The sequence below is a fragment of the Chiloscyllium punctatum genome, chromosome 7, assembly GCF_047496795.1.
Source record: "Chiloscyllium punctatum isolate Juve2018m chromosome 7, sChiPun1.3, whole genome shotgun sequence".
Lineage (NCBI taxonomy): Eukaryota > Metazoa > Chordata > Chondrichthyes > Orectolobiformes > Hemiscylliidae > Chiloscyllium > Chiloscyllium punctatum.
In genome coordinates, this window is record NC_092745.1 from 132,861,167 (window position 1) to 132,881,423 (window position 20,257).

Below are 20,257 nucleotides of genomic sequence, written 5' to 3' on the forward strand. Positions count from 1 at the left end.
TCTTCTATATCATTTACATATATTGTAAAAAGCTGCGGTCCCAGCACGGATCCCTGCGGTACCCCACTGGTCACTGCCTGCCATTTCGAAATGGAGCCGTTAATCACTACCCTTTGTTTCCTATTAGCCAACCAATTCTCTATCCAATCTAGTACTTTGCCCCCAATCCCGTGCGCCCTAATTTTACTCACTAACCTCTTGTGTGGGACTTTATCAAAAGCTTTCTGAAAGTCCAGGTACAGTACATCCACTGGATCTCCCTCGTCCATCTTCCGAGTTACATGCTCAAAAAATTCAAGAAGATTAGTCAAGCATGATTTCCCCTTCATAAATCCATGCTGACTCTGTCCTATCCTGTTACTATTATCCAGATGTGCCGTAATTTCATCCTTTATAATAGACTCCAGCATCTTTCCCACCACTGAGGTCAGACTAACTGGTCTATAATTTCCTGCTTTCTCCCGCCCACCCTTCTTAAAAAGTGGCACAACATTAGCCGCCCTCCAATCCTCAGGAACCGACCCCGATTCTATTGAACTCTGGAAAATAATCACCAGCGCATCCACGATTTCCCGAGCCACCTCCTTCAGTACCCTGGGATGCAGGCCATCAGGTCCCGGAGACTTATCAACCTTCAGACCTAACAGTCTCTCCAACACCAAATCCTGGCAAATATAAATTCCCTTAAGTTCAGGTCCTTCAGCCACTGTTACCTCAGGGAGATTGCTTGTGTCTTCCCCAGTGAACACAGATCTGAAGTACCCATTTAATTCCTCTGCCATTTCTTCGTTCCCAGTAATATATTCCCCTGCTTCTGTCTTCAAGGGCCCAATTTTTGTCCTAACCATTTTTTTGCCTTGGACATACCTAAAAAAGCTTTTACTATCCTCCTTTATATTCTTGGCCAGTTTACCTTCGTACCTCATTTTTTCTCTGCGTATTTCCTTCTTACTAATCCTCTGTTGTTCTTTAAACGCTTCCCAGTCCTCCGTTTTCCCGCTTATCTTCGCTAAGTTATACTTTTTCTCTTTTAACCTTATATGTTTCTTTACTTCCCTTGTCAGCCACGGCCGCCCATGTCTCCTGGGATCTTTCTTCCTTTTAGGAATGAACTGATCCTGCATCTTCTGCATTATACACAGAAATATCCGCCATTGTTCCTCCACGGTCTTCCCTGTTAAGGTATTGCACCATTGAACTTTGGCCAGTTGCTCCCTCATAGCTCCATATTTCCCTTTATTCAACTGAAATATTGTCACTTCAGATTGTACCCACTCCCTCTCAAATTGCAGATTGAAGCTTATTGTATTATGGTCACTACTTCCCAATGGCTCCTATGTTTTCTATGTTTACTGTGTTGCAATCCCTTCCTAATCTGAAAGTTCTCCATCAGGTTGCTCTTTAGCCTTTTCTTGGTAATGCCAGTCTTCACTGATAATGTACAGAGTCTTGCAGAGGGCACCATGGGCCACGTCCCTGCCTCTGAGTCAGAAAATCCAGATCCAAGTCCCACTTCAGGACCTGATAATTAAAGAAGGCCTAAAGTGGCCACAAACAGTTGATCTTAAATCATTCCAACATTCCCGATTGGTGGATGGTAACGGAAGGAGAGATTTAGAGTCATAGAGTCAGAGAGTCTTAAATGTTTCAATTGTACCAGCCTCCACCATTTCCACTGGCAGGTCATTCCATACCCGTACCACCCTCTGTGTGAAAAAGTTGCCTCTTAGGTCTCTTTTATATCTTTCCCCTCTCACCCTAAACCTATGCCCTCTAGTTCTGGACTCCCTGACCCCAGGGAAAAGACTTTGTCTATTCACCCTATCCATGCCCCTCATACTTTTGTAAACCTCTATAAGGTCACCCCTTAGCCTCCAACGCTCCAGGGAAAACAGCCCCAGCCTGTTCAGCCTCTCCCTATAGTTCAAATCCTCCAACCCTGGCAACATCCTTGTAAATCTTTTCTGAACCCTTTCAAGTTTCACAACATCTTTCCAATAGGAAGGAGACCAGAATTGCACACAATATTCCAACAGTGGCCTAACCAATGTCCTGTACAGCCGTAACATGACCTCCCAACTCCCGTACTCAATACTCTGACCAATAAAGGAAAGCATACCAAGCACCTTCTTCACTATCCTATCTACCTGTGACTCCACTTTCAAGGAGTTAAGAACCTGTACTCCAAGGTCTCTTTATTCATCAACACTCCCTAGGACCTTACCATTAAGTGTATAAGTCCTGCTAAGATTTGCTTTCCCAAAATGCAGCACCTCTCATTTATCTGAATTAAACTCCATCTGCCACTTCTCAGCCTATTGGCCCCCATCTGATCAAGATCCTGTTATATTCTGAGGTAACCCTCTTCACTGTCCACTACACCTCCAATTTTGGTGTCATCAGCAAACTTACTAACTGTACCTTTTATGCCCGCATCCAAATCATTTATGTAAATGACAAAAAGTAGAGGACCCAGCACCAATCCTTGTGGCACTCCACTGGTCACAGGCCTCCAGTCAGAAAAACAACCCTCCACCACCACCCTCTATCTTCTACCCTTGAGCCAGTTCTGTATCCAAATGGCTAGTTCCCCCTTTATTCCATGAGATCTGACCTTGCTAATCAGTCTCCCATGGGGAACCTTGTCAAACGCCTTACTGAAGTCCATATAGATCACATCTACGACTCTGCCTTCATCAATCCTCTTTGTTACTTCTTCAAAAAACTCAATCAAGTTTGAGAGACATTATTTCCTATGCACAAAACCATTTCTGGTCAACCATGAGATATAATGGGCATTGGTGCCTCCACCATCACTACCCCTAGCTCTGGGTGGTCACATGCTTGTAACGGTGTATGTTGCCACAGCAAGATGGATTCCCTGAGCAAACTATAACACTTGGAAATTATGGTGCTGCAGGAGAGGAAACCAGATTCGGGCAGTGCCATTTTCTGGCTGGAAGGGAGTTGAAGACTTCCTTGTTCCTTTCTTGGTTGTGGAGGTGGATGCTATGGTCACTATGTGGCCTTGTGCTAGTTTGTGATTGATGGCACTGGGCTGAAGAAGGGGCACACTCTGAAGGTTTTGTCATCACTGACCCATCAGTTAGCTTCATGTGGGATGGAGGAGAGTGGCAGCCATATCAATGAAGCATTTCCACTTCTTTTGTTTTCAGCTTGGGTCCATGGAGATCCGAGGAAAGTGGTGTATCCAACAGATAGCCGTGGCCAATTCTGTGGACAGAAGGGGACTGTCAATGAGTGAGTAACTAATTCCATCACTGGGCAATTTGGGAATTGTTGGTGGGAATGGTGGAGGGGCAGAGAGATTTCATTCAAGTCGATAATACGATGGCCAAGTAATGAAAGGATGTCGACCCAGGTCAGAAGGACATTGGCAGACAGGCGTGATGTGACAGTCATATAAAATTCCTGTCAGATTCCATCTGCATCTGTTTGTTGGACCCACTTCCCAGCTCCATTTGTGATGTACTGTCTTCAGGGGGACAACAGCACAAGGAATCCAGCACTGCAAGATTCCAACCTGGAGAACAGAGAGTACACACTAGGCCTGCCTCCCCATAAATATTCCCAGTGACCTGGGGAGTCCAGAACCAGTCAGGAGCCTGTAGAATTCACAGCTGTAGAGGGCAGTTGAGGCCAAAACACTGAATGTTTTCAAGAAAGGATTAGACATGGTTCTTTGGGCAAATGAGATCATAGGGTATGGGGAGAATTTGGATGATCAGCCGTGATCATGTTGAATGGCAGAGCGGGCTCACAGGGCTAGATAGGGGAATCAGAGGATCAGCCAGGATTGTATGGAAATGGGGGAGCAGGTTTGATGGGCCAAATGGCCTCTTCCTGCCCTTAGTTTCTATATTGCTACGATTTCTACTACTTGCAAAATGTTTAGTAGTTAAAAGTCATTTGATACAGTCAATAAAGGGCATCTATGTCCCTTGGTGGGAGAGAGTGCTATAACGGGATATTCTTTTACGAATAGAAGCAGGGGCTTTAGAGGGGATTTGAGGAAAGGTTTCTTCACTCAGAGGATGGTCAGGGTCTGGAATGCACTGTCTGGGAGGGGAGTTGAGGTGGGTAACCTCAAACTTTAAAAAGTACTTGGATCAGCACTTTATATGTCATAAAATCCAAGGCTATGGATCCAGCACGGGTATGTGAGACTAGTGCATGTAGCGGTGTCATTTTGATGGTACAGACTCGATCGACTGAAGAACCTCTTCTGTACTGTATCTATGGTTCAATAATTCAATGGGTCCAAGGGACAGAACTTTCCAGAACAAGTTGGATGATTTTGGGGCTGATGCAAAATTACATGGGGAGCAGAGCAAATCTGGGATCACTCCCTCAGGAAACAAGACAACAAACTCCCAAAAAAGCTGCAGATGCTGGAATTCAGAAACAAAACCAGAAATTGCTGGAAAAGCTCAGCAGGTCTGGCAGCATCTGTGGAGAGAAATCAGAGTGAATGTTTCAGGTCTGTGCTGAGCAAGGGTCCATAAAGGGTCACTGGAGATAATCTTGTGATATTTTCACTAGAGTGTTAGTACAGAGACCCAGGTAATGTTCCAGAGACCTGGATTCGAATGCTACCATGGCAGATGGTGGAATTTGAATTCAATTAAACAAACATCTGGAATGAAGAGTCTGATGATCAACCATGAAGCTATCGTTGATTATTAGAAAATCCCATCTGGGTCACTAATGCCCTTTAGGGAAAGAATCTGCTGTCCTTACCTGGTCTGGCCTACATGTGACTCCAGACCCACAGCAATGTGGTTGACTCTTAGCTGTCCTTTGGACTGTTAGGGATGGGCAATAAATGCGAGCCTGGCCTGTGAATGAATAATTAAAAAGAATATTAACGGAGATTGACCAATGTAAGGCAGAAACTCAAGGGATGTGGAATAAGGCAGCACGGTTTATTCTTTTTATAGAGAGAAAGGTTGGCACTGCCAAAGCCAGAACACCTCCCCCCCCCCCCAAACACCCCAGCTCCCCACTCAGCCCCCCCACCACTCCTCCTCCTCCTCCTCCACACCCCACCCACCCCCTGCCCCTCCTCTGCTATCCAGAAGCTAACAGTGTATGACCAGTTAGGAAAACAGAGCTGATGGGCGGCACGGTGGCACAGTGGTTAGCACTGCTGCCTCACAGCGCCGGAGATCCGGGTTCAATTCCCGCCTCAGGCGACTGACTGTGTGGAGTTTGCACGTTCTCCCCGTGTCTGCGTGGGTTTCCTCCGGGTGCTCCGGTTTCCTCCCACGGTCCAAAAAATGTGCAGGTCAGGTGAATTGGCCATGCTAAAATTGCCCGTAGTGTTAGGTAAGGGGTAGATGTAGATGTAGGGGTATGGGTGGGTTACGCTTCGGCGGGGCGGTGTGGACTTGTTGGGCCGAAGGGCCTGTTTCCACACTGTAAGTAATCTAATCTAATCTAATCAAACAAAGTCTGACAGAGGAGTATTGAACACGAAGGGCTGACGTCAGGAAGGAAATGAGGAAACCAGACAATAAAACAGAAGGCTGGTGAAATGAAGGAAAATGTAAGATATTTGATCAGTGCATTTGAGGGTGACTCAGGGAAGAGTTGGGCCTCTCTGATTTGAACAGAATAACATGTGTGTCAGACGCAAAAGATGTGGGCATGTTGTGAAATGAGGAATTTAGGAGAGGGATGTTGGAGACATTCTCATGAAAGAAGAGGAGAATGAAATATTTGATAAAATAAACATAATATGAAGAGAACTGTTGGAGGGCCTGACCTCCTTGAAGGTGGATAAATCACCGAGGCTGGATAAGTCACATCAGAGTCTGTTCTGGAAGTGAATCGCAGATATTGTCAGGGTCATTTTTCAGTTCATACTTGATTCAGGTGAAAGACCGGATGACTGGAGGATGACAAGCAATAAGAAATATGGGCGGCACGGTGGCACAGTGGTTAGCACTGCTGCCTCACAGCGCCAGAGACCCGGGTTCAATTCCCGCCTCAGGCGACTGACTGTGTGGAGTTTGCACGTTCTCCCCGTGTCTGCGTGGGTTTCCTCCGGGTGCTCCGGTTTCCTCCCACAGTCCAAAAATGTGCAGGTCAGGTGAAATGGCCATGCTAAATTGTCCATAGTGTTAGGTAAGGGTTAAATGTAAGGGTATGGGTGGGTTGCGCTTCGGCGGGTCGGTGTGGACTTGTTGGGCTGAAGGGCCTGTTTCCACACTGTAATGTAATCTAATCAAATCTAATCTAAAGACTGCAAGGGATTGGTGGTGGGTAAATGACTGCATTCAATACAAGAGAGAGGATAAACTAGGGACAGGTTAGTCAGGGGTCGTTAGTAGGCTGCTGTTAAAGGAAGGTCATGTCTTACTAACTTGATTAAATGTTTTGAGAAAGGAATAAGAATTGATGAAGGTAGTGCAGTAGGTGTTGACTCCACACATTTTAATACAGAATTTGACAAGGTCCCTGACACATCTGGTCTGAGAGCTTGAAGTCCAAAGGAAACAGGGGAACGTGACATGTTGGATCCAAAATTGGCTCAGTGACAAGAAATGAAGGATTCTATTCAATGCAAGTTTCAGAGAATGTAAAGGTGTTTCCAGTGAGACTCCCAAGCGCAGTGTGGGTGGAAACATGGCAATGGCATTCAATCTGGAGAACAGTGAGGTTATGCATTCACCAAGGGCAAGGCAATCAAGGGACCAGATACTTATCGAGAGTGTGCCAGGAGAGCTAGCAGCAGGGAGAGACCTCCAAGTGTATCTGCACAGATCACAGAAGGTGAGAGAGTGTAACATTGTCAGGATGTCACTACTGAGAAAGTGATGCACTGTCGGAGGGTTACTACCAAGGGACTGCCGCACTGTTGGAGGGTCAGTGCTGAGGGAGTGCCGCATTGTCGGAGGGTCAGTGCTGAGGGAGTACCGCACTGTTGGAGGGTCAGTACTGAGGGAGCGCTGCACTGTGAGAGGGTCAGTGCTGAGGGAGTGCTGCACTGTGAGAGGGTCAGTGCTGAGGGAGTGCCGCACTGTCAGAGGTTCATACTGAGGAGAGCAGCACTGATGAATGGTCAATGCTGAGGGAGTGTCACACTATTGGAGGGACAGTACTGAGCGCATGCTGTACTGTCAGAGGGTCAGTGCTGAGGGAGTGCCGCACTGTCAGAGTGTCAGTGCTGAGGGAGTGTTACATTGTCAGAGGGTCAGTGCTGAGGGAGTGCTGCACTGTCAGAGTGTCAGTACTGAGGGAGTGCCACACTGTCAGAGAGTCAGTGCTGAGGGAGTGCTACACTGTCAGAGGGTCAGTGCTGAGGGAGTGCCGCACTGTCAGAGGGTCAGTGCTGAGGGAGTGTTACATTGTCAGAGGGTCAGTGCGGAGGGAGTGCTGCACTGTCAGAGGGTCAGTGCTGAGGGAATGCCGCACTGTCAGAGGGTCAGTGCTGAGGGAGTGCCGCACTGTCAGAGGGCAACAATTCCACACCAACCCTCCAAAGAGTATCTCACCCAAACCCATTCCCCTACCCTACTACTCCAAATTTACCCCTGACCACTACCCCTTACCTGCACATCCCTGAACATTATGGGCAATTTACCCTAACCTGCACATCTTTGGATTGTGGGAGTAAACCGGAGCACCCGGAGAAAGCCCACACAGACACGGGGAGAATGTGCAAACTCCACACAGATAGTCACTTGAGGATGGAATCAAACCCAGGGGCCTGGCACTGTGAGGCAGCATGCTAACCACTGAGCCACCGTGCCACCCATAGTCAGAGAGACGAGAAAGAGAATGAGAGAGAGAGAGATACAGTGGGAGTTGAAGAGGCTGAGGGCCCTTCAGCAGTAGCCGAGGGCTCAGACAGCCGAATGCATGGCCACTGATGGTGCAGTGAGTAAAACTGGAGATATCAGAGAGGAGAGGGTTGATGAAGTGATCAGGAAGGAATGCTGGTGTCAGGAGATTCCAGAAACTGGAACAGTGTCGCTGCGGTGGAGTGGTGAGCTGGAGGGAATGGAGGAAGAGTGGAAGAGGTGGAGGCGGTAGATGGGATGGTGGTGGGTTGATGGAAGGAATTGAACACAAACAATAAAATTTTAAGGTTGCTTTCTAAGTCTGTGAGCAGCAGATAGATTAGTCCCGAGGCAAACTGACTCATTTGAAATTCAAATCAAGGTTCTCAAAGAAACTCTTGACCTTTAGTGACCAGGCTCAAATGAGATTTTGTTACATGTGCCAAGTTTGAAGTGTTAATGGTATTGGTAATGCAGTGACAGACCCTTTTCCTTCCATTATACAATCATCAATTGGAAAGGTGTCCCTGATATTTGCCCCAATCTCTTTCAGGAACAAGACCATTTTATTCTACTTCAACATCCTGAAGTGTGCAAGCCCTGCGGTTCTCATCAACCTGCAATGCCCAACAAAACAGGTAGGACTCAAGCGTCTAGCAGTGCAACTTAGTACTGACCCTCCAACAGTGTGGCACTCTGTCAGCACGGACCCTCTGACAGTGCGGCACTCCCTCATCACTGACCCTCTGACAGTGCGGCACTCCCTCAGCACTGACCCTCCGACAGTGCGGCTCTCCCTCAGCACTGACCCTCTGACAGTGTGGCACTCCCTCAGCACTGATGCTCCGACAGTGCGACACTCCCTCAGCACTGACCCTCCCATTGCGGTACTCCCTCAGCACTGACCCTCCCATTGCGGTACTCCCTCAGCACTGACCCTCTGACATTGTGGCACTCCCTCAGTACTGACCCTCTGACAGTGCAGCGCTCCCTTAGCACTGACCCTCTGACAATGCAGCACTCACTCAGTTCTGACCCTCCGACAGTGCAGCGCTCCCTCAGCACTAACCCTCCGACAGTGTGGCACTCCCTCAGCACTGACCCTCCGTGCGGCACTCCCTCAGCAATGACCCTCTGACAGTTGGGCACGTCCTCAGTCCTGACCCTCTGACAGTGTGGCACTCCCTCAGCACTGACCCTCCCATTGCGGTACTCCCTCAGCACTGACCCTCCCATTGCGGTACTCCCTCAGCACTGACCCTCTAACAGTGTGGCACTCCCTCAGTACTGACCCTCTGACAGTGCGGCACTCCCTCAGCACTGACCCTCTGACAGTGTGGCACTCCCTCAGCACTGACCCTCTGACAGTGCAGTGCTCCCTTAGCACTGACCCTCTGACAGTGCGGCACTCCCTCAGTTCTGACCCTTGGACTGTATGGCGCTCCCTCAGTCCTGGAGGACATTCTGTGCTGAATTTGTAGTGGAGAGTTATGACCTTATCCCCTGTTGCACACAGTTGACCCTTGTGTCCAGGATGCTCAGAAGTGAACATTCTGAGTCTGGCGACACAGTTTGGGAGCGTGCCTGTTTCCTGTAATTTCCTTTCCCGTCATCTTTGGTCATCTGTAATTTGTTCCTGTGACTGGTTTGGAATTGAACATTTTAAAAGTTGTAATTTATACATTTGTCTTTTTATATCCAGCTTTGTGTTGAGAAGTGTCCGAGTCAGTTTTCCCGATACATCGATGTGAAATATAATTATCGATGGAACAAAACCGCCTGGGAATATTACCGTCAGTTTTGTCAACCTGGCTACAACACCCCTCGAAAGGTGGGTCCCATCATGTAGACTAAGGGAGGTAGAATTAATTTGGCATCTCCAGAACTGGAACAGGTCTTTGACCCATCTGATTTGTGTTTATTCTGCCACTCCCTCTTTGAGTCACCCTGACATTCCATCCTTCCATTCCTTTCTCCCTCATTCAGTTTATCGATTAAGTCACCTTGAACCAGTTTGACCAGTCCCTGAGAAATTCTCATCTGTACTGACCCTCTGTGTGCTATTTATACTCCATGCTGCCAAAATCCCATCAGTCTCAATCGTTTCTAACCATCCTGCCATGTGGCACTGCATACCTTTTGGAAATTCAGATGTATTGCATTCACTGCTTTCCCTTCACCTCCCAAGGTAAAAAACCCAAAGCACTAAGAACAAGAACAAAGAACATTACAACATTGGAACAGGCTCTTCGGCCCTCCAAGCCTGTGCTGACACATTTTGCCCTTCCATATTAAAACTGTCTTCATTGACAGGATCTGTATCCCTCTATTCCCTTCCTATTCCTGTAATTGTCTGGGTGTTTCTTGAAAGCTGCTATTGTGTCTGCTTCCACCATCACCTCTGGCAGTGTGTTCCAGGCGCTCACTACCCCAGCATGTCTCTTGTAAATACCTACCCCCTCCCTCCAAAAGCACGTTGATTCTGTGCCCCCTAGTAACTGACCTCTCCACCCTGGAGTGAAATCAGAGTTAATGTTTCGGGACCAGTGATCCCTGTGTTAACGGTCTGTGGTGAACAGCAGGCACTGGGGATGGGGCGTCTTGATCCTGGTGGATTGAGTGATTGGTAAGTTGTTGGGTAAAGCAGCTCTCTCAGCCGACAGGAGCGAGTGCCAACCCCACAGCGGGATTCAGTTTCTTTTCAGAATACAGCACCTCACATTAATCTTTGTTATACTCCAACTTCACAACCTCGTTCCACTAATGCTCCCTTTGTCTGCTCTTGATAGCTTTATTTATTTTAAATATCTCGGCCTTCAGCTCGGTGCAGCTAAGTTCTGTTTGATGCTCCTTAATTTTTACACCAAAGTCACATGCTCATTTCATTATTGTTCTACTTTTGTCCCTAAGGTTTTGTACCTGGGTACTTTTGTACCTAAGCTGCTGCCAGAAATGGTGGCTTTGTACACTTTCCACTGTACTCCTGTACTTGAGTACACATAACACTAAAACCTAATTCTAATTCAAATTTGAATTCTTTGACGAGATGCTTGTTAATGATGTTCCTTAACCCAGTTGCAGTTTGTTTAACGCCAGCTTTAACATCAATGCACCACCCAGTGAGTAGTCCCAGGGTGAGATTTAAAGGTGATCCTCCTCATATATTCTTCCAATTTGTGTGGCACTCTGTTGAATAAAGTTGAAAATCACACCTTTCTGTCTGTGTATACTGCAAGAGGTTGATAAGCTGCAAAGGGGTAAATAGTAGATTATTTATCGACAGTAATGCCGACATTAATGATCTATTAACGCTTTGTGTCTTTTTATGGAGAGAATGATTGCTCTTAAATCTTTCACATTGTCACAGCAACTGCGACGTGTTTTATGTTGAATGGAGAAAGTTTCTTCCCTCGTCACCTCCCCCTGTCAGCAGACCCTTTGATTCCTTTCGCCCTCGTGTGTTTATCCAGCTTCCCCCTCAATGTGTCCACAATATTCCCCCTCACCCCCTCCCTGTGGGAGTGACTCCCACATTTCCCCTCGCCCCCTCCCTGGGGGTGAGTGTCCCCACATTCTGGGTAAAGCAGTTTCTCTTGATCTCACTGTTGGATTTATTTGGGATCACCTTCCATTTATATGCCTTCATTGTAGTCTTCCCCACAACTGGAGACATCTTGGCTATTTTTACCCTTTTTAACCTTTGTGGATGGCACGGTGGCACAGTGGTTAGCACTACTGCCTTGAGACCCGAGTTCAATTCCTGCCTCAGGCGACTGACTGTGTGGAGTTTGCACGTTCTCCCCGTGTCTGCGTGGGTTTCCTCCGGGTGCTCCGGTTTCCTCCCACAGTCCAAAGATGTGCAGGTCAGGTGAATTGGCCAGGCTAAATTACCCGTAGTGTTAGGTAAGGGGCAAATGTAGGGGTATGGGTGGGTTGCGCTTCGGAGGGTCGATGTGGACTTGTTGGGCTGATGGGCCTGTTTCCACACTGTAATGTAATCTAATCTAATGTAATCTAATCTAACCACTTTTACATTTGCAAAACTGGTGTCAGCTTACTCACAATTGCCGCTGTTCAGGGGGAGAGAGCTCTGGGCTGTTCAATGTCATAACCTTCTCAGTGCTGCTTTACTCTGACCATTTTTCTGACGTCTTCATCATTGTCCTGAAATATTTTTACCTCTTTGGAGAACAGAACTGTGTATAAACCCCATTCACCCAAGCAAATCCTTTGAAGGACAGTACCTCTTGTGGAGTGTTTTTTGTGATTTTAGATGACTGGACAATGTCATGTAATATGTTGTGCTCTTTTGGACTGATGAATGAGGTGACCTTTCTTGTCTCTGTCTGTACCAGGATCTTGCTGCATTCTGATGACCATTTCACGAAGTATTATCCATCTTGACTATTGCCAAAAGAGACACAGTTTATTGAAGCTGAAGCATTTGTAATGGCAATGTCCCTACCAGAATCCACTTGCTAACCAATCAGCAGTCTTCTTTCATACAGTCTAAAATCACCATGAGCTGGTATTCTTGTGAAGTGTCCTGATTAGTACAAGATGAAAAACTTCACCAAAATGTGTCTTTTTTTGAGTAACACTCCAGCTCGATATGACTGAGTGCTTATTTGACGTCCTGTTAACCCCTTCCTTCTTGTGTTGTCCTTTCTATTATAGTCTGCTGCCCAGGTGACTCGAGATGAAGACTGCCCATCAATGATTGTTCCCAGCCGACCCTGTACGTATCATACCTTCCTTTGATGCATCACTGCCCTGGATTTGGTACTTAGTTGTCCTGAGTGGTGGGGGAGGGAACAAGGGAGGGAGTTGGTAGGAAGCAAGTTCACCATCCAGGCCACAATTGCATGGGGCATGAGCTCAGAAATCACGTGTTGAATGAAAGTCCCCTGCCCACAATTCCTGCCATTTTCTGAGTGGGAGATTGCATGATCAACCCATGCAAAGTTGTGGAGCTAAATTGACTGTAACACAGTGAAGAAATATGTCGATTACCTTTGGCAGGCTCTTCAGTGGGAAAAAGACTAGAGTTATAGGGTCATACGGCACAGAAACAGACCCGTTGGTCCAGCTAGTCCGTGCTGCACATAATCCCAAACTAAGATAATCCCACTGCCTGCTCTGGCCCATTCCTCCCCAAACCTTTCCTATTCATGAACTTATCCAAATGTCTTTTAAATGTTGTAACTGTACCCACATCCACCACTTCCTCAGGACGTTCATTCCACATGCGAACTACCTCTGTGTAAACAATTTTCCCCTCGTGTCTTGTCTAAGTCTCCCTCTTCTCACCTTAAAAATGTGCCCCCTAGTCTTCAAATCTCCCATCCTAGGGAAAAAAAAACTCCCATAGAATCTATGTCTACCTCTCAATATTTTATAAACTTTTATCAGGTCGCCTCTCAACCTCCTGCGCTCCAGTGAGAAAAGTTCCAGCCTCTTCAGTCTTTCTTTAGAACTCAGATCTTCCATACCCGGCAACATTCTGGGAAATCTCTCCTGAGCTCTCTCCAGCTTAATCATATCCTTCCTTTAACCAGCGGGGCAGAACTGGGCCCAGAATTCCAGAAGATAGCTAGAGACTTCTCCCCAGGGCAGAAATGGTTGTCATGAAGGATCATAATTTTAAGGTGATTGGAGAAAGGTATAGAGGAGATGTCAGAGATAAGTTATTTACACAGAGAGTGGTGGGTGTGTGGAATGCACTGCCAGTGGTGGTAGTAGAGTCCGGGACATTTAAGTGACTGCTGGACAAGCACGTGGACGCATTAAATTGAGGGGTGTGTAGGTTAGGTTGATCTCAGATTAAGAGATATGCTCGGCACAACATTGTGGGTTGAAGGCCCTGTACTGTGCTATGCTGTACTATGTTCTATGCTCTATAAGCGGCCTCACCGATGTCCTGTTCAACCTCAACCTGACTTCCCACTCAGCACCAGAGACCTGGGTTCGATCCCACCCTCGAGCAACTGTCTGTTTGGCGTTTGCACATTCTTCCTGTGTTTCCTCTGGGTGCTCTGGTTTCCTGCCACGTCCAAAGCTATGCAGGTTAGGTGGATTGGCCATGCTAAATTGCCCATAGTGCCCAGGGATGTGTAGGCTAGATGGATTAACCATGGGAAATGCAGAGTTAAAAGGATAGAGTGGAGGGGGAGGAGTTGTTGGGTCTGGGTGGGATGCTCTTCCTGGGGTCAGGGTCAACTTGATGGACGAAATGACCTGCTTCCACACTGTAGGGAACTCTGTGATGGTATGAAGAATGATGTTTAGAGGATAGCAATCTAATAAAGATATCAAGCCGATTATTAAGGAGAAAGCATCATCTTAAAGAACATAGATTTGAATTTATGTAGCAGCCTTGATGAGACCACCATGTCCCAAAGCCCTTTACAGTTGATTTGAGAGGACTGTTCCCATTCTGGGAATATTGTAATCAGCCAGTCTGTACAAAGCAAGATTCTACAAACAGTGGTCAAACAATGAATTGTTCACTGGGGAATAAATAGTGACAAAGACTGAACAGAACTAGCAGCAGGAGGAGGCCATTCAGCCGCTCGAGACTGTCCACCATTTAATACGATCATGGCTGATCTCATCTCGGCTTCAATTCCACCTTCCTGCCCGGTCTCCATCACTGTCACTAATGAAATGTCTGTCTGTCTCCTCCTTCCATTTACTGGGTGTCCTGACATCCACCACATGCTGATGCAGCGACTTCCACCAATTACCAACCGGACGTCAGGAAAATAAATTCTCCTCATCTGTCTTTTAAATGGGGTGGACTCTTCACTGCTCTGTGAAATACCTGAGCAAGTCTCTCAGTTCAGAGCGATTCGGAATTTGCAACAAATGCTGATCTTGCCAGCGGCACCCACCTCCCTTGAAAGAATGAGAGGCCAGAGAGGGGGGGGTTCCCATGGCGCATTGGTAACGGACCAGGGTTCCAGTCTCAGCTCCTCCAGACGTGTGTCATCACATCACTGAACAGGTCGATGAAAATAAAAATATAAGGCAGGAAAGATTTATCCAACTGGTTTCAGTCCCGAGAGGCTCTAATTGTCTGAGCTGTTTTGTTGGCCACTTTTCCAGGAGTAGAAAAAAGTCATGGAGCATTGAAACATGCCCTTCAGCCCACCATGTCTGTGCCGACCAACAAACGCCAGACCACACCCATCCCATTTCCCTGTACTTTGTCCATAGCCATCTCCTCCCCAGTATTTTGAGTGCTCCTCCAGGTGCTTCTTAAATGTCCGAGTTTGCACCTCCATCGCCCTCTCAGGCAGCACGTTGTGTATTTTCAGTACTCTCTGGGTCAAAAATCCTTTCTCCAATCTTCGCTAACCTTAAACCGAAGGCATCTGATCATACACAGGTCTGCCATGGGGAGAGGCTGAGGACAGGACGTGATAAATGACATGATTTGATTTGACGTGATTTGATACGGCCAACTGAAGAAAAGTGTGGGGTAGTTTAAAATGAGAGGTCACAGGTATGAGGCAGTCAGTAATGAATCCGGTCCGGAATTCAGGAAGAATGTCTTTACCACAAGCAGCAGGTGGATTGAGGAACTCACTTCCATGGGGAGTGGTTGAGGTGAATAGTTTGGACAGATTTAAAGGGGACACTGGATAGACCGTAATGAAAGAATCAAAGGGTGTGATATGGAGTTAGATGAAGAGGGGAGTTCCCTGTATCCCAGAATGATCCATTTAGGCCGAATGCCTGTGAAAATGTTCAGCCATTGGGTCCAGTGGGAGCTGGAAAGACGTTGCTGTTGTTAGGTTTATCACTAAGCGTGGGTGGCAGGATTTCTGGCCAGCCCTTCATGATTTTCTTCTGCCTTTTCCTCACCAGTTCTGCGACGTTGCTTTCCTGACTTTACCACCAAAAATGGAATTCTGACGGTGGCCAACAAGACCACGTTCAAAGACGGCCAGGGTAGAACCCGCAACGTGACAGATCTGCGAGACGCAGCAAAGTAAGTCACTCCTCCTGACTGCAACCTTCCAGCTCCTTCCAGCAGAGAAATCGCCAAGGGAGTTTGATGGAGTAAATCAGGAGACAGTGTTTCCAGGGGCAGGAGGGTGAGGGAGCAGAGGGAGACAGATTGAAGGGAGTCGGGGAGAAGCCTCTGGGGGAGGGGTGGGGGATTGTTGTACACAGTGAGTTGTTGGGATCTGGAAGGTGCTGCCTGAAAGGGCAGTGGGAGCAGATTCAATCAGAACTTTCATATGGGAACCGGGGAAATATTTAAACAGGAAAGCATTGCCAGCCAACGGGACAGGAATAGGGAGTGAAATTAATTGGGCAGATATTTTGAAGAGCTGTCACAGGAAGATGGCCCAAATGGCCTCAACCTATGTTGTAAGGTTCTATAACATTATGATCTCCCTTGTTGGAGTCTGCCATTCAGCCTGTTGTAAAATACCCATTGTGAGGGGGTTGTATAGAACCTGTGCCTTTAATAAACCAGCTCTCTCATTGTTCCATTGAGCTTTCCCATGAATTGCCTGAATGGCCTTTGTTCCCATTTTGTCTCCCATAGCCAGCTTGATAATGTCACAATTGCTGACAGACAAAGGTGTTCATGTGGCTCAGAAGCAATGAGCTGAGAAACAGTTCCAAAGACAGTCTGGCAATTAGAAACTCATTCTCCGTGTAAGTTGGATTGTCATAAAAAGTCAGTGGGTGTACTGTGGTTCCTGTGCCCATCTGGGTGACTATCGCCCAATGCAAAGGTGGTTGGTGATAATTAACTGTCTTATCAAGTCAATCTGTTACCAATCGGAAAGAAAATACATTTTCTAAGAGCAACTTGGGATGGGCAGAGGTAGCAGCTCCTCAAGAGTGAAGCAGCATGAACTATACAAACACCATGCTCCCTCCTAATGCCCCCTGCCTCATCAATCCTGTATTCCCAAAGTTATTCCACCAACAGGAGAGAGTCAGAGTGGGAAACCTCAGCGGATCTTCCCATTTTGCCAGTTGAAACATGGGTCATTCTTTGAGGATTCACTTTGTTGCTGAGACCTAATTTTACAATGTTCTGATACTTACTCTGACACCTACCCTAGATGACCCTGACATCTCCTTTAAATTTACTCTGACTCAATTCTAGCTATTCTCGATAAATCCTGATGTCCCATCCTCAAATTATTCTAAAAGCTGCTCTAAATTTCCACTGAGGACTCTTCTGGATTGACTCTGATTCCTGTTTTAAATCATTCATTTCCCATTCTAGATTTACTCTAGCATTACTCCAGAACTATTCTCTTTTGTGCTTTAGATTCATTCTGATAAATGCTCTGAGATTATTCTGTTACCTGTCTTCAGATCAATCTGATGTATGTTCTAAATTTACACTTCCTTTTTGCTCTAGATTTACTCACTCGCTACTCTAGAGTGAATCTATTGCATATTTAAGATTCACACAGTTCTAGAATTTTTCTGGTGCCCTTTCTGGCATGGATATGTTGTATACTCTCGATTTATTCTGGTATCTGTTCTATGATTAGTCTTTTACCTGTTCTGGATTTTGGCTTCTATCTGTTCTGGACTCACTGTTCACTAATATTCTTTTATATCGCCTCTTTTATCCATGTCGCTTTACATCCCCTATTCTAATGAATATTATATCATCCTCTCCCTCTGTAAGTCCCTTCCCCCTAAACTCTACACCTTCAGCATGTCCAAACCTCTTTCGCAGCTTATCCCTTTTAAACATGTTGTTATGCACTGTGCATTCTCCAAGGAGTATCAGGCATTGCACTCTGCTGCACTTATTGGTTTCCATTACTTGTCCTGATTGCCCTGTTCCCCAGGAACCAGTGTAAAGGTGTGTGTCCATGACCTTTCATGTTAATATTGCAGCAGTGGGCTACGGGGCCATTCAGGAGTGAGGGTTTTCAGCTGTCACCATCTGCCATGTCTGGTTATTATTTTAAATTGGTTCGTCTGTTATTTGCTAGTTGTGAACTGATGAGATTATATCACAGTCATTAATCCTCTGTGAAGTGTGTGATCTATCATTAATTTTGTGACTCAGATTTCTGCGATGATATATCCAACTGTCAAGAGAAGCAGGACTGAATAAATTGTCCTAAAAAATAAATATTTTCAGTAAAATCAGAAACTGTGTAATAACCTGATCTTGGTATTCAGTTTGTAGATGGTATCTACTCAGCTGACAAAAGGGCAGTGCTCCAAAAGCTTGTGATTTCAAATGAATCTGTTGGACTGTAACCTGGTGTCTTATAACTGTGTGACTTCTAACCTTGTCCACCCCAGTCCAACACTGGTACCTCCACATCATGACCAAAACATAGGACTACCCATGATCATTAAGACTATCTCTATGTATTGTGCAATATCTACAAAGGATGAATTAATAAAACCTTAATGTGTATCCCCTCCCTGATCTTGTGCCCCTATTTCTCATTGCAAGTGTCAATGTAAACATGTCATGGTTAGGTTCGCTCTCCCACCCCTCCTCATGGCATGAGTGTGTAATTACAACCTGACACAGTTACAGATGTTCAGCTCGAATCAACAGATATATTAAAACATTGGGTTGCCAGGAGTGATTGCAACCTCAGTGTAATTTTGCTTTATCTCCTTCAATCAAGCCAAGGCTCCTCCATTAGGCTTTGGTGTTTTGCATTTATTCCTGTGAGTATAAATATGTTCTTCATCAGTGATAACAAATAGTCTTTATTTTAAATTTACAGCAAGGTGACCACCATCCGCCACGGATCCAAGAGGTGTTGCAATAATTTTTGTGTAATCCTAACAGTTTGGAATGAGCTGGTGTGCGTTAAACCTGCATGAGCTGTTTGGCTGTTCTGTTTGTTAATCTTGGAGTTTGGTTGGAATGTATGGACCAGAGATGTGATGGTCAGCACCAATATGTTTGCGAAATTCAGTGTCGAAATGGGGTGAAAGATCAGAGGGATATGGGAGTAAAGCTCAACAGGCCAACAAATCAGTGGGGTTTCTGTCTTGAGGAATACAATTACACTGTAGACCAAGTTGTGTGAAATCTGGTTTAGTTTACACTTGGAATATTGTGCAAACTTCTGACCACCATATTCGAAACAAGATATTGAGACATCAGAGAAGGTAGAACAATGTTTAAGTACAAAGGTTTGAAAAGTTTCTACCTTTCAGCAGAGGGTGAATGGGCTATGACTGAGTTCTCCAGATAAAAGGAGGTTGAGGAGTGACCTGACAGAGCTCGTTCGAATCCTGCAAGGATTTCATGTCTTCATCAGGGAGAGGGATGTTTCAGAGGAGAAGACCAGAACTCAGGGCCATTTGTATAAGGTAATCCCTAATAAATGCAGTCAGGAATCCGTCTCCCAGAAAGTAGAGAGAATATGGGACTCATTCCCACAAAGACGAGGAGGGGGAATGTGGGACTCACTCCCACAGGGAGAGGAGGGGTGGAATGTGGGACTCATTCCCACAGGGAGAGGGGGGGGAATGTGGGACTCATTCCCACAGGGACGGGGGGGAATGTGGAACTCACTCCCACAGAGACGGGGGGAAATGTGGGACCCACTCCCACAGAGACGGGGGGGGAATGTGGGACTCACTCCCACAGGGACGGGGGGGGAATGTGGGACTCATTCCCACAGAGACGGGGGGGAATGTGGAACTCATTCCCACAGAGATGGGGGTAATGTGGGACTCACTCTCAGAGAGATGTGGGACTCACTCTCACAGAGATGGGGGGGGGGGAATGTGGGAATATGGGACTCACTCCCATAGAGACGGGGGGGGGATGGGAATGTGGGACTCACTCCCATAGAGATGGGGGGGGGGAATGTGGGACTTACTCCCATAGAGATGGGGGGGGGAATGTGGGACTCACTGTCACAGAGATGGGGGGGAATGTGGGATTCACTCCCATAGAGACGGGGTGGGGGGGGTGTGGGAAATGTGGGAATGTGAGACTCACTCCCACAGGGACAGGGGGGAATGTGGCACTCACTCTCACAGAAATGGGGGGGGGGGGGCTGGGAATGTGGGACTCACTCCCATAGAGACGGGGGGTGGGGGAATGTGGGAATGTGGGACTCACTCCCACAGGGACGGGGGGGAATGTGGGACTCACTCCCACAGGGACAGGGGGACTGTGGGACTCACTCCAACAGGGACCGGGGAGGGGAATGTGGGACTCATTCTCACAGAGAGGTGGGGGGGGGAATGTGGGACTCACTCCCACAGGGACGGCGGTGGGATTATGGGACATACTCCCATAGGGAGCGGATGTGATGGGGAGAATGTGGGATTCACTCTCATGGTTTGTGGGTTGGAATATTGTGAATATATTGAAGGCGAATTAACTTTAATATATGAGGGGGAAAGGAGTTGAAGAAGACGATGAAAGGAAGAGGAAGGAGAGTGATGTAGTTGGGAACAGGCAGAGC

General features: G+C 46.8%; 1 protein-coding gene across 5 annotated transcripts in view; it reads left to right on the top strand.

Moving 5' to 3' along the window:
• The window catches only part of LOC140480153 (choline transporter-like protein 5), a 284,053-nt gene that overhangs the window by 184,742 nt on the left and 79,054 nt on the right, over window positions 1–20,257 (top strand). For 3 of the 5 annotated variants that reach the window (XM_072574866.1, XM_072574868.1, XM_072574867.1), the window contains exons 4-9: window positions 3,177–3,261; window positions 8,362–8,446; window positions 9,511–9,639; window positions 12,486–12,546; window positions 15,681–15,804; window positions 18,554–18,586. In XM_072574866.1, coding sequence (XP_072430967.1) covers window positions 3,177–3,261; window positions 8,362–8,446; window positions 9,511–9,639; window positions 12,486–12,546; window positions 15,681–15,804; window positions 18,554–18,586 — 517 coding nt within the window. The remainder of the gene's footprint in view (window positions 1–3,176; window positions 3,262–8,361; window positions 8,447–9,510; window positions 9,640–12,485; window positions 12,547–15,680; window positions 15,805–18,553; window positions 18,587–20,257) is intronic. The other 2 variants (XM_072574870.1, XM_072574869.1) reach the window with 1 other exon arrangement.